Source organism: Neodiprion lecontei, chromosome 5 (genome assembly GCF_021901455.1).
Source record: "Neodiprion lecontei isolate iyNeoLeco1 chromosome 5, iyNeoLeco1.1, whole genome shotgun sequence".
Classification (NCBI taxonomy): Eukaryota; Metazoa; Arthropoda; class Insecta; order Hymenoptera; family Diprionidae; genus Neodiprion; species Neodiprion lecontei.
The window spans coordinates 33,262,024-33,276,397 of NC_060264.1; the positions used below are offsets into that span (position 1 = coordinate 33,262,024).

General features: G+C 34.5%; 2 protein-coding genes across 13 annotated transcripts in view; both read right to left on the reverse strand.

Annotated features, from left to right (window-relative positions):
- Positions 1–1,259: 1,259 nt before the first annotated feature.
- Positions 1,260–3,837, reverse strand: LOC107227597 (ankyrin repeat domain-containing protein 16). Of its 5 annotated transcripts, none has more exons than XM_015668791.2 (4): positions 3,636–3,837; positions 3,010–3,381; positions 2,614–2,877; positions 1,260–1,729 (listed from the first exon to the last, which is right to left on the reverse strand). In XM_015668791.2, exons 2-4 carry the CDS (start codon positions 3,320–3,322, stop codon positions 1,371–1,373), a joined length of 936 nt encoding a protein of 311 aa, XP_015524277.2. In that variant the 5' UTR covers positions 3,323–3,381; positions 3,636–3,837; the 3' UTR covers positions 1,260–1,370. The 5 variants fall into 5 exon arrangements, with proteins under 5 accessions (XP_015524277.2, XP_046596453.1, XP_046596454.1 ...); XM_046740497.1 differs by having other exon boundaries at positions 3,686–3,832; XM_046740498.1 differs by having other exon boundaries at positions 3,681–3,831.
- Positions 3,838–10,544: 6,707 nt separating this feature from the next.
- LOC107227598 (forkhead box protein P1) overlaps positions 10,545–14,374 on the reverse strand; it is a 215,469-nt gene continuing 211,639 nt past the window's right edge. For all 8 annotated transcript variants that reach the window (XM_046739554.1, XM_046739553.1, XM_046739558.1 and 5 more), the window contains one exon: positions 10,545–13,689. In XM_046739554.1, coding sequence (XP_046595510.1) covers positions 13,440–13,689 — 250 coding nt within the window. In that variant the 3' untranslated portion in view covers positions 10,545–13,439. The remainder of the gene's footprint in view (positions 13,690–14,374) is intronic.

Below are 14,374 nucleotides of genomic sequence, written 5' to 3' on the forward strand. Positions count from 1 at the left end.
GAACAGACAAAACGAAAAGGAAAAAAAAAAGAAAATGAAAGAAGAGAAACGAAAGAAAAGTTGGACGAAAATAATAATAATAATAATAATAATAACGACACTGAAGTAACTATTCGATATTTATACTTGTAATGATTCTTCACTAACGGTATGTAGGGGAAAAAACAGAGAATGAATTTTATCAAATCGTCGACAATAGATACGATTCGATGAACACCTTCAATTAAATGTGCAACGTACGTACAACAAGACGGATAAAACAATTTATAAAGAAAAGAAAAGAAAAAAAACGATCATGCATGTTTTACCTGTAGTTAGTTAGGCATATACTATACGAGAAAGTGAGATTTATGTATATATATATATTGTATATACCTATATACTATATATTTCTCCAAATCAAGTTTTATTCATGAAAAAAAAAAACAAAAAAAAAAAAAAACAAACAAACAAACAAACAAACTTAACAATATGTATATGTCCCCTCCTGCCGTTCACCGTACTTACCAGTTCATCAGAATACATACGTTATGTTATATTCTTTAATTCCATGTTCATTTTGTTGACATGAAAAGAAAAAAAAATTTCTTATTTTGCATCAAAGTTGCCCGACGAGTGAATTTTTTTCTCTTGTTTCTCCACCCTTTGATCATTGTTTTTCTTTATTTTATTTTTTTTATTTTTCGTTACTACGCATTTTTCGTATACGAATTCAAATCCGGTTCTTTATTTTTCATCCACTCAACGGTCAATATCGCAATAAATAAATATGCGTTTTTAATTCGCCTCAAATCACATCAGTCGATTGTTTTCGACTTTCGATGTCTACTCGTCGGCAATTTTTCGCTCCGATCATGTGATATTTTCTCCAATCGTTCCGCTGTATCTTTGACCGTTAAAAATGCGTGAAATGTAACACGAAATACATAATGTAAAACCCGATATTTTTAAATCGTGAATCTGTTAATTTTTGTACGCTTCTCTGAATACTGTCTGATGATAAAGGGAAAAAACACAAAATCCCCCACAAAAAAAAAAACAAAAAAAGCAAAAAAAATGAAAAATCAGAAAAAAAATTAATAAATGTGTACCGATCTGAATATAATTTCGACTATGGCACTGCTAAGAACAATTTTTTCCTATACTGATTTTATGTATAGGTATTTTATTACATGGAGTTTATTCTTGTTCAATGTATAAAGGGTTCATCTTTTTCCGGTGACTGTAAAAAAAAAAAAACAAAAAAATTGACAAATCTGTATATTCGAATATAATTTATTGACGATAATATATCACAATACATTTTACTAGATAGATCAAGAATTACATCAAAGGATTTTCAGATTATCACGCAGCACGCGGATGAAAATCTATCGAGTTTGAAAAGATGATAAGATTTTGATCGCTTTGAGCTGTTTGTTCTTCTCAGCGAACATCAAAGGTGTTATGCCATGGAGAGTTGGAGATTCGACGTCGATCAATTTACGATTTAATATGTATTCAATGATCTCTGTGTTACCGCACTGTGCGGCAATGTGTAAAACATTTTGCCCCACATTGTCTACCGCGTTCACGTTAGCTTTCGAATCTATCAAACGTTGAAACGTTGGTAAATCACCGCTCTTTACGGACTCCAAAAGCGGGGTTGATCCGGACGAATCCTGCCAATTTATCAAATCCGAATCTTGGGATAAAACCAAATCAATGACATTCCGATAGCCGTGAAACGCTGTAAAACAAAAGATCCCAATGTATGGCCAATACGGCACCGTGTTGTCAAATTATGTAAATATTAATTGTAAGATACGGTAGCTTGCGTTTCAGTCATCAGGCTCCTATTTTGTCACATTAAACGGGGGCGGGAGTTTTTTTTTTTTTTAAGAATTGAAAACACTTGGAGCAACTTGAATTTGAGGAGATTATTATTTGTAGTTTCAAAAACATTTTGGAATTTTTTTCATCGAAATTAATAACAAAATTTTTAGAGTTAAAAACACCCTTTTTGGTTCGAGCTTGTTGCCCAAATGATGAGGAAAAAAAAAATTTCTAATACGTACGATTATGAAAAAAAATTTCATCTACCGACCAAAAAATTGTTACAAACATTGTTATAACAAAATTTTGGGATTAAAATGCGAAAATTTAGCCACGAGCTCAAATCGATACAAATTTTCAAAGACTGTGTACAAATTTCAAGTCGATCGGATAAAAATCGATCCAAGAATCTGTACCACCGGATTGAAAACGTGGTCGTTCGCTACGCCATGCCGCCATTTTAATATTATTTGCAACGAAAATATTCTAAAATATTCTTGAAACTATAAATAATAAATCCCTAATACTCAAATTGATCCAAGTGTTTTTATTTTCTTTAAACAAAAATCCTAAAAGTAGGTATCATTTTAAATCATTCAAGCTGTAAACCCCCCCCCCCCCCCCCCCCATAAAGTGTTGGGGATCAAAACATTCGACAAGAATCAAATCTTAATGACAAATAAAGTCCTTGTAGTTGCCTGATTTCTATCACAAGATGGTATTTCCCGATACGTTAGATGAGAATACCAACGATTTCTCCTATTCGAATTGAAATAACTGATCTGCTCGGTATTTTACCAGCCACGTGTAAAGGGCTTCGACCGTTTTTACTCCTCATGTATACACTGCGAGACGAGCGTGTCATCAGGCATTTAACCACGTCGACGTTTCCAGTCCTACAAGCCACCATCAGCGGCGTCCAGCCGTCTTTGTTCTGCAATTCGGAAGCTGCGCCGTGTCGAAGCAGAGCTTTCACGCAACTCGCTGCTTCCTCTCCGACTTTGGTGCAGGCTAACATCAGGGGGGTCCAGTCTGCACGTTTCAAGGGATCCACGGCGGCACCTTTGGTGCGGTAGAGATAAGATGGATGAGAACAGCGCAGTGTAGGGGTTTCCTTTTGTGACAAGGCGGTGTTAATACAAAAATTATAAGGGCTACATTGTATACACGTTCATTTTTCACCAACGAGCGAACCTTGACCAAGAAGATACTCGAGGACGTCGAGTTTCGCGGATTGAGCTGCGTCGTGCACCGGTCTTTTCATATCTTTGTTCGCCACTTCCGTTCTGAAGGGTGGCTCCTTCCATGTTTCGCACAGATATTTCACCACGTCTAAACGACCTTCGCGTGCCGCCAAGTGCAGAGCCGTATCTCCTGATGCTTCGTGACGATATACCGTCCAGTCTTTAATGTCGTTTGTAGAGGCGAGCTCTTTTAACTTTGTTATATTACCTTTCTGACTCGCTTTCAGAAAGGTCTTGCTTGAGATCGAGGTTAAGGTACTCATTATCTTGGGCTTGTTCCTTGTGTGGTGCTTATATAGACTCGATGCTCATTCCATGTATTCTGAAAGTTTGAAATTGATGCGATTTTTCATGTCGCGATGTGGAACGAACGATGAAAACCTACTGAAAATTGTTTTGTGATTTATTATGTGATTTGTCACGTATTAGGTCATATTCGCATGATAAATTGCATGGTGATAAAGTACATCGGAACTTCGGTCATAACCCTGCGTGATTTATCACAAAATAATTTTCAGTATGGAAATGATTGGTCGGTAACAATCTTCGAGCTGATCCAGCGAGGGATCAGTATACCATAAGACAACACAACGCATTGGCAACTTGACGACGAAAAATAACCAAACCCCGTGCCAGTTTCTTTCGGTGTATCTATAAACTAGCAGTAAGTAAGTGAGGTTATGTCGGGATTTCCAGAATCCACACGTCTGGCGACACTATTTTGATTCAAGTGCACCTAACTCTTCAGCCTGACGTGGCCCGCGTAGACTGTACGTGGAATAAAATACTCGACGCTTTGTTCGTGTTCCCACGTTTCACGTTTTCACACTAGATGGTGACACCGAACATTCTCTACGTTGGCGGTGACGTGGATAAAGATGGAATTCAATGATACGCATCGCCGCTGCTTTACCGACTGAAGATACTAGGATACTGGAAATACATAAGTGATTGGTGTCGTTACTTTTTTGTGATTTTTCCTCCCAAAAATATTTCATTTCGGAATCAATTTGAACGCAAATTGAACTTCGAGAAAGCCAAAGCACGCATCTAGGAAATCGTGGAGTCAACAGCTAGCGAAATACGGAGAATATTTGTCGTTTTTCGACTGTCGTTTCTGATCCGTTGCTCGCAGCGCATTCGAACTGCGCATAATCGAATCCTCTGACAAAATTGCGTCACTATAATGCATCAAACAATTGATTAAAATATTTTTCAGATTTGGCCAAACTTCAACCGGAAAAACTGAGACGGGTTAACCTTTTTTTTCGAGAGGAAAACAATCCTTTTCAGACTACATATATGGACTCCGAGGATTGCAAAAACGGTATTTGTAGCATCGTGGAATCAACATCTGCGAAAATACGAACAGAAAACGGAAATATTTATGTAGGTATTATTTATATTATTTCAGGTTGCGTAAAATAGTATTATTACAACAGTATACATTGAGTATGTTGCAGAGGTGCATTACACCTGTACTCTGACCAAAACTTGAACTGTGCTTCCAAACTACGATGAAAATTATCTCATATCAACGTTATTCATATTCTGCTTAATGCAATATTTCGCATTTTTTTTCTATTATAGAAGCCAGACTTCTTATATAATGTTCGCTCACTGTATTGCATTTTTTATTGTCTTAAACATCAATATTATTCAAAATATTATACTAATTATATCAATTAGGATGGTATTATAATGATTATTGGTATGATGTATTACCATTATTAGCATATTGTGTCAGTATAGTATAATATATTGAAATGATAGTAATAAGGAACTTGGTAAAGCAGTATACACTGACATATGACACCTGAACACTTGTACTCGATATAAGGCATAATAAACTGGAATTGAAACCTTGAAGCTTTGAGTTTTTGATTTTTCTCTTCCACTTCCTCAGAAACCCGTTGCCAATTTAATGTTTTCCAGCCGTGAGTTTTGATTCGTTTGCTTGTAGCGTATTGGGACTGCACCTAATCGATTTCTCTCGCAAAATTACCTCGGAATAGTGCAGCAAAGAATCTATTCCAGCACTTTTCGAAATCGCGAAAATTTTCGCCAAAAATGCAAGGGGGTTAGCCTCACTTTTTTTTCATTTTTGAAGCCGAAAATTTTTTGGTCTCAGATTCGATTTGTATGACCCTTTCCTGACTAATTGGACCCCCAGGAACTCGGAAAACGCAGCGAAAACAGCGTGGGATCAACAGCAGAGGAATTACGATGAATAAAGCACCAGCTGAAAAATGTCGAAATCACAGGTTCTCGTTTTTTGGCTGTAACTTTTGATGCGTTGATCGCAGCGTATTGGGACTGCACCCAATCGATTTCTCTCGCAAAATTACCTCGGAATAGTGCATCAAAGAATCTATTCCAGCACGTTTCAAAATCGCGAAAATTTTCGCAAAAAAATGCAAAGGGGTTAGCCTTACTTTTTTTTCATTTTTCGACCAAAAAATTTTTGGTCTCAGATTCGATTTGGATGACCCTTTCCTGACTAATTGGACCCCCAGGAACTCGGAAAACGCAGCGAAAACAGCGTGGGATCAACAGCAGAGGAATTACGATGGATAAAGCACCAGCTGAAAAATGTCGAAATCACAGGTTCTCGTTTTTTGGCTGTAACTTTTGATGCGTTGATCGCAGCGTATTGGGACTGCACCCAATCGATTTCTCTCGCAAAATTACCTCGGAATAGTGCATCAAAGAATCTATTCCAGCACGTTTCAAAATCGCGAAAATTTTCGCAAAAAAATGCAAAGGGGTTAGCCTTACTTTTTTTTCATTTTTCGACCAAAAAATTTTTGGTCTCAGATTCGATTTGGATGACCCTTTCCTGACTAATTGGACCCCCAGGAACTCGGAAAACGCAGCGAAAACAGCGTGGGATCAACAGCAGAGGAATTACGATGGATAAAGCACCAGCTGAAAAATGTCGAAATCACAGGTTCTCGTTTTTTGGCTGTAACTTTTGATGCGTTGATCGCAGCGTATTGGGACTGCACCCAATCGATTTCTCTCGCAAAATTACCTCGGAATAGTGCATCAAAGAATCTATTCCAGCACGTTTCAAAATCGCGAAAATTTTCGCAAAAAAATGCAAAGGGGTTAGCCTTACTTTTTTTTCATTTTTCGACCAAAAAATTTTTGGTCTCAGATTCGATTTGGATGACCCTTTCCTGACTAATTGGACCCCCAGGAACTCGGAAAACGCAGCGAAAACAGCGTGGGATCAACAGGAGAGAAATTGCGAAGGAAAAAGCACCTGCTGAAAAACGTCGAAATCACAGGTTCTCGTTTTTTAGCTGTAACTTTTGATGCGTTGATCGCAGCGTATTGGGACTGCGCCCAATCGATTTCTTCCGCAAAACTACGTCGGAACAGTGACAGAAAGAATTTATTCCAGCACTTTTCAAATTCGCGAAAATTTTCGCAAAAAAATGCAAAGGGGTTAGCCTTACTTTTTTTTCATTTTTCGACCAAAAAATTTTTGGTCTCAGATTCGATTTGTATGACCCTTTCCTGACTAATTGGACCCCCAGGAACTCGGAAAACGCAGCGAAAACAGCGTGGGATCAACAGGAGAGAAATTGCGAAGGAAAAAGCACCTGCTGAAAAACGTCGAAATCACAGGTTCTCGTTTTTTGGCTGTAACTTTTGATGCGTTGATCGCAGCGTATTGAAACTGTGCCCAATCGATTTCTCTCGCAAAATTACCTCGGAATAGTGCATCAAAGAATCTATTCCAGCACGTTTCAAAATCGCGACAATTTTCGCCGAAAATGCAAAGGGGTTAGCCTTACTTTTTTTTCATTTTTCGACCAAAAAATTTTTGGTCTCAGATTCGATTTGTATGACCCTTTCCTGACCAATTGGACCCCCAGGAACTCGGACAACGCAGCGAAAACAGCGTGGGATCAACAGGAGTGAAATTGCGAAGGAAAAAGCACCTGCTGAAAAATGTCGAAATCACAGGTTCTGGTTTTTTGGCTGTAACTTGTGATGCGTTGATCGCAGCGTATTGGGACTGCGCCCAATCGGTTTCTCTCGCAAAATTACGTCGATATAGTGCTTGAATCTATTGATCATACTATTCTTCAAAATCGGTCAAATTTCGACTGAAAAAGCCCAAAAAGCCTTGCTTTTTTTGCGATTTTTGGAATTCGGAAATTTTCTGTCTGAAAATTCATTTGTCGCATCGTTGACCCAGTAATAAAACCCCCCAGAATGCAAAGAAGTCACTCCGAACATTATAGGACCAACAGCTGACGAAATCCTAAGAAAATTTCGGAAACCTAAGCCTTCTCTGATGAATTTCGATTCAACGAACTGAAAGAACACACTCAAGATGTGAAATAATCAATCACATTATCAAAATCGCGTCAAATCAGTAAACTGCAAAGAAGTTGGCAAGTGTCAAAGCCTGATTAAAGGTTCGTATTATTTTAGTAACACATTTAATTTCTTAGTAAAATCGGTACATTTTTACAAGGCAACTTATCATATAATACTTAATAAACATATTTCAGCAATAAAGATCAGGCTACACATCGACATCGTCAATTGTGTGTATAATAATTCCACATTGTCAATCGACAAGCCAGCTGAGGAAAATAAAAATCGTTTTATATCGTACATTCGGATCCGTCAGTTTTCTTCCTTATTACGCATCAACCTCGCATTTTTCTTTATCGATTACTAAAAAAATCATCACGATATACTACATAATACTGCAATAATGCGGAATCGTCTGGTCAAGGCAATTACAACATTTTCAATCCGATCAACTCAATATCCAGCGCAACATTATCATGATAGATCCATAAGAATTTCGAAGAGAATGTTCCGTATCCCGTATTCCTTTCAGAAATCTTTTTTTTTTTTTAATCCTTCGTGTCGTTCACGACAAAACAACACCGTCGAATGATATACAAATATTCTCATCTTCGCAAGTTTCACGTCATTCCTTGATATAAGTATGTTTCTCTATACCTACCGAGAAGTTTGCAATTAAAAAAAAGAGACGGAAAGTCGATCGTAACATGAATAATGAGGATGGAACTTCCGGCTACGTAAAAATAAATGGTGTTTTGACGAGAGAAGGAGAGAAAAAAAAAAAATAAATAGAAAAAAAAAAAAATATACACAATCGAATCAAACTATCGTGGTGGGTTCGAGGAATTATACAATTATCTACACAAAATTTGAATCACTTTGGCACTATTTACTCGCTCTTTCTCCTCATCTCTTTTTCTACAACGTGCTCCTCTGAATGATATGGTCGCGTATAGGATTACTGTTTTCTATTTATTAATTTTTATTTTTCACCTAATGTTCTTTTTTTTTTCATTATTTATTTATTTACTTATTTATTATTATTTTTTTTTCTTGTTTTACTTACTTTTTCCATTTTCTTTATAAATAATAAACGAAATGTGTAATAAAAAAAAAAAGAAAAAAAGAAATATATATATATATATATATAGGACGCGCTTTGGCCAATGTATTCGACCACAATTCCGTGTTGCTAGATTGTTTCGTGTGTAAAATTACGCAAAGGAACGAATCGAGTACAAGGAGATGAAAAAACTTGGACGCAAGTCTTAATATGGACTTCGCTACGAACGGAACTTCAATACACTGAAGTACAATGAACATTGATATAGGATTATATCCGATTTAGGAGGATCAAAATTTAATAACCACACGATGACTGTTTTTTTTTTTTTTCTTTCTTTCTTTCTTTTCATCGTCATTGTTTTTTTTTTTTTTTTTTTTTTTTTTCTCTTCGATATCGATTATAACTAGCAACATGAATTTGCGATATTCGTGTAGGCAGGAAAAAAATCTTGAATCTCTAACAGATCCATTAGGACCAGCCCTGAATCAATAAATGCGAATAGGACGCGAGCGGCTTATATAAAAAAAAAAAAAAATACAATTAAAATTAGAAATAATAATAGTAATAATAATAATGATAATAATAATAATAACAAGAACAACAACAACAACAATAATAATAGTAATAATCATAATAATAATAATAATCGTAATCGTAATAGTAGTGATAATTGTAATTATAATAATCAGTTAAGATATTTAATAAATTCCTAACGCCTTACTAACTAACTATGTACAGAAGAGTCTATTTATCATATATATATATCTAGTTCTTAATTCATTATACACAGTACACAGACTTATATTTTATATAGCAGTATTACAACGACTGAAATCACCCAGTTACACGATCATTGTTTTTTTATTTTTTTTTTTTTTTCTATTTTCTTTTTTCCTCTCTTTTTGCAAACCTCGAAACTATATACCCAATTTCAAACGTTCTCGTTAAATTCATATTCATACATACACACGGTATGTGTAAATTTATGTAATAATTATACCGTATACGTTATATCGATCTGAAGTGAGAGCGGAGAGAAAAAAAAGAAAAAAAAAAAAAACAAAGTAAGGGTACACAGAATGGCAAAGAATAAAAAATTCGTAACGCTGAGATAAATAATCAGCAGAGAACGTGTCGAAGAGATGTGGGAGAAAATTATTTCTTCGTAAAACGTTTACGAGTTGTGAGTTCATTTTCGTATTCTTTCTTTCACTCGATTCTGAAAAGAAAGTTCCAACTTCTTGCCAGTGCGACCTGGTTCGAAATTTTCAAACAACCGCGTCTTTGTTTCGTTTTGATCTCTCTCTGGGTAAAAAAAAAGAAAAAAAAAAAAAAAAAAAAAAATGGCATCGTTATCATAATTTTTATTTATTATTTCGATCGTTTTTTTTTTTTTTTTTTTTTTCTTTTCATTCTATTTTTACTCCCTTCGTTTTCGTTCCATCATACCGTTAGCGATTAGTGTATTATTATTATCATTATCCTACGAGTACATGAATATAGATATATATGTGTGACGAGTGTGTATAAACATATATATATATATATATATATATTTATTTAAAATATGGCGAGGAATGAGAATGCGAGCGGGGCTGCGATTGCGGTATTCGTTTCATGCACAACATATCCTTTCATTTCGATCTACAAGGATATTTAATAATACCTATATATATGTGTATATATATATATATATATATATATATATATATATATATGCGTATATTTATAATTTATAATTTTTAATGCCCAGTATGTGTGTTAATGTGTTTGCAAGTATATATACAGGAATCCGAATAAAAAACGTACCGCACATGTATGCGTATGGAAAATGTGTCTGTATGCGTGCGCGCGTGTGTGTTTGTTTGTGCAAATGATGGTAATAATTATTAGTAATAAATTTATACGTTATTTACGCGCGGAGAATGAATCGATCGTTTTTTTTTTCTTTCTCTCTTTTTTCAACACTCAAATCAAAAAGATGCATAATTCGCTTGCATACCACATCCGCATCGGTCCGCACCGATTATATGTTGTAATGAGGTAAAGTGATATATCCGTGGTTACTGATCAAGTGTTACAATTCACGTTAAAAATGTTGGAATAATAGAAAACACGATTTCGACGATTTCGTAATTCTTGCCTCGATTTTTTTTTTTTTTTTTTTTTCACTTCCCGTCCTCGTCTCAGTCATTTTACCCGTTTTTCGTTTCATTTTCTGTTTTCCTAATTGTTTGTTTATTTACTTATTTACTTTTTTTTTTTTCGAATTTATTTATTTTCACATATAACTATGAAATAACGCAACACAGCATCGGGTCAGAATTATTCAAACTATAATTTTGAGAGGTACGGGTTATACCATTTTTAATCATCAGACGATTGATTGATCGACGCGATTAATCAATAATAGTAATGATAATAATGACCAACAACGGATGTACTAATATTAGTAATAATAATAATAATAATAATAATAATGATGATAGTAATAATTACGTCTAGTCAATTGTATAATACAGATATTTTTCAACTTGTTATCAGCGATGTGTTTGAATTTAATTCCGTTATTTTTTTGCTTTTTTATATATATATATATTTTATATATATATATAACATATATATATATATATATCTTCGTATGCGATAATGTGACGTGTTTGTGGTGTAATTGTGTTTTCTTTTTTTCGTGTGTATACTTACATAACAAGAGTCATGTATACGAATATATTGTATGTATACACTTTTAAATACAATTTATGTTTATACGCGTATAGATATACGTAACATATCTATCATTTACAAATTCTATAATTGATTATTAATTATTATTATTGTGTATATCAATGAATACGAAACTATCTTGGTTGTTTTTTTTTTTTTTTTTATGTTTTCGTTTTTTTTTTTTTTTTATTTATTTTTTTTTTTTTATTTTCTTTCTTTATCCCCATTCTAAACTATACAGGCGCTGTTATATTTATTAATATGTGATTTGACAAACGTTAAACCAGGTTCAATAATTTTTGAGGTTGATTCGATTTGACGATTCGTTCTGGCCAACAACCCGATTCAATTTTTAATCGATCCCATACTAGTAACATTGAGAAAATCAAAAAGCGAACGAATCATTCGTCCGAACAGATTTTCGGCACGATTGATTTCGAACGAGTAGTAATGAAATGAAATTGAGCAGTGACGCGGCTGATATTTTTGCCCAATCTAAGAATCTGAATATATTTAAAATTCAGTGGCGCAATTTTTTTTTTTTTGTTTCTTTCCTCCCCCCCAAAAAAAAACAAAAAAAAAAAAAAAAGACTAAACATTTGTTCCTCGAAAGTTAAAATTCGTCAAATTGAGCTTCTCCTTTCTCCTTGTGCGATGAAATTATCGGTAGTTTGGTAAAAAGCTACACAGTTTTGTTCTAAGCCCGGTGTAACGTTGCAATAATAATGATAATGATGATAATAACGGTAATGAAAATACAGTGTATATATATATATATATACACACACACTGTATTTCTCATGAACGTAGATTCGTAATTATTATTATTATTATTATTATTATTATTATTATTATTATATGTATATATATATATGTATGTATGTATGTATGTATGCATACCGAATCGTGGAGAGCAGTAAATGCTTGCGTGAATTATGATTATTATGATTATTATTATTAATAATATTATTATTATTATGTATCTGTGTATGTGTGTGTGTGTGTGTGTGTGTGTGTGTATTACTTACCGACAAGTATTTACAGTGGGCATATATATATATATATGTGTGTGTGTGTGTATGTATATGTATACATATATATTTTCTTTCTATTTTCTTCAAGACATTTAATTTATCGCCCATTTTGAACATAACCTTCATTGATCTATGTTGCGTGTACGCAACCACAAAAGCGATGTGCATTGGGCTTGAAAGTTTTCGCACGTTATGTTGACGGTAAGGCCGCGGCGTTCGAAAAACAAAAAATTCAACACTGCGGTGCGTTATTTTTTTTTTTTTAATCTTTTTTTTTTTTGTAAAATTCTCAAGACCGAGCGGCGGGGAAAAAAATCGCATGGGATAAGAATGTTTCCGAATTTTTTTTTTTTTTTTTTTTTTTTTTTTTTTATCGCAGTCAACTTCCGCGGTAACCGATTTCCGTTCACGCTGTTGCATCATGCAGTTACTGCCTGTGACAACGATGCAATTCGTTGCGAACAACAATCAAATCTAAAACACCCTCCTTTGTTTGCAGGTATCAACTAATCAATCAATCAATCAATTTGCCAATCATCGCACAGAAATTATTATTCATCGTATGTCGCTCGTGTCACAGCGTAACAAATTTACCTACCATCGCTATGATGTATAATAATATATACATATACATATATATATGTATATATATAACCTTATAATCAAAAGTAATAATTTTAATGATAATAATAATAATAATAATAATAATAATAATAATAATGACAATAATGATAATATGATATTAACCTTATATTGCAATATATGTAATATGTATAATACACGAAACGTATGTTTTATATATGTATATAATGTAATCGTTATTCTTACAATTGCTTCGTAAGGGATATGGATCAAAGAACGTTCAATTTATATAGTATATATATATATATGTGTGTGTGTGTATGCATATATAACATATATATATATACACAATTGCCAATCGTATTGGCAGCTAATACGTGCGTACTTGTCATCATAGTTTTGGAATAAAAATGAGACGGAAAGAAATAAAAAAAAAAAAAAAAACGACATTACAATGATGATAATAATAATTATAATATAATAATAATAATAATAATAATAATAATAATAATAATGATATTTATTAGTCTTTAGACCGCTTTTGTAGGGCGGTTGGATATGGCGAGTAAGGGATGAATATTATATCTTGGGGGTTGGGGGGGTAAAAGGGTTAGGGAATCAACAACGAAGAGGATACTACGCTTCGATCTGATCTTCCGTGCTCGGCGTCGTGTCCGGCGCCATAGATAGGTCCTCGGCCATGTCCTCGTCCTGACCCGAATCGTGGCCATGGCTCTCGGAATATTCACGGTCATCTACGCCGTCCTCCTCCTGCTCGGTCGGTGCCTCTAAGAGCTCCCGTTTTATCAGTCTCGATAACTTCCCGCCCTCGGGGCTCTGCCCCTCTTGCTTTATATGCACGCCCGATGGTTCATCCAACGGCGACCTGTCGGGAGCAATTTTAATTATCACGCGGAAAGTCAAAGAGAAAGTTAAACCTGTGACGAACCTCCGTCTAGATTTGGATATTCCGAATTCGATGCGACCACAATATTCACGGATCTGAACTGTGGCTGGCCGATTGATCGATTTATCGCAGACTTCGATTAAACGTTCTTTCCATCAATCGATAGGATCGTAGGCTTCGATTAATCGGTGTTTCGATTGATCGATCGATCGTAGACTTCGATTAAACGTTCTTACGATCAATCGATAGGATCGTAGGCTTCGATTAATCGTTCTTTCGATGATTCGATCGATCAAAGACTTGAATTAATCGTCCTTTCGATTCCTCGTTTTTTCGAGTAATCGATTGTTCAAAATTTCAATGCATCGTTTGGTCGATTAATCGATTAAACGTCCCTTTCAGTTAACTGTTTTCTCGAACAATCGATCTTTCCAACTAGTGACGTTTTTTCGATTAAACGATCTTTCCAACTCGTCATTTCTTCGATTAATCGATCTTTTCAATGCACCGTTTATTCGATCAATCGTTCTTTCCGGTAAATCATTTCTTCAATCAATCACAGGGAAACAGTGAACCGTAGATTACGATTAATCGAATGATCCCACAGCACTTCGTAGCACTGTATTAATTTTTTATTTTTATTTTTATTTTTATTTTTATTTTC

What these genes read in the sequence shown, in the direction of transcription:
- LOC107227597 (XM_015668791.2), bottom strand. Translation starts at nt 3,322, where the DNA reads ATGAGTACCTTAACCTCGATCTCAAGCAAGACCTTTCTGAAAGCGAGT. An exon ending in CGAGTATCTTCTTGGTCAAG is followed by an intron (nt 2,878 to 3,009) that starts GTTCGCTCGTTG and finishes ACCGCACCAAAG; the next exon opens with GTGCCGCCGTGGATCCCTTG. An exon ending in AAGCCCTTTACACGTGGCTG is followed by an intron (nt 1,730 to 2,613) that starts GTAAAATACCGA and finishes TTTGTTTTACAG; the next exon opens with CGTTTCACGGCTATCGGAAT.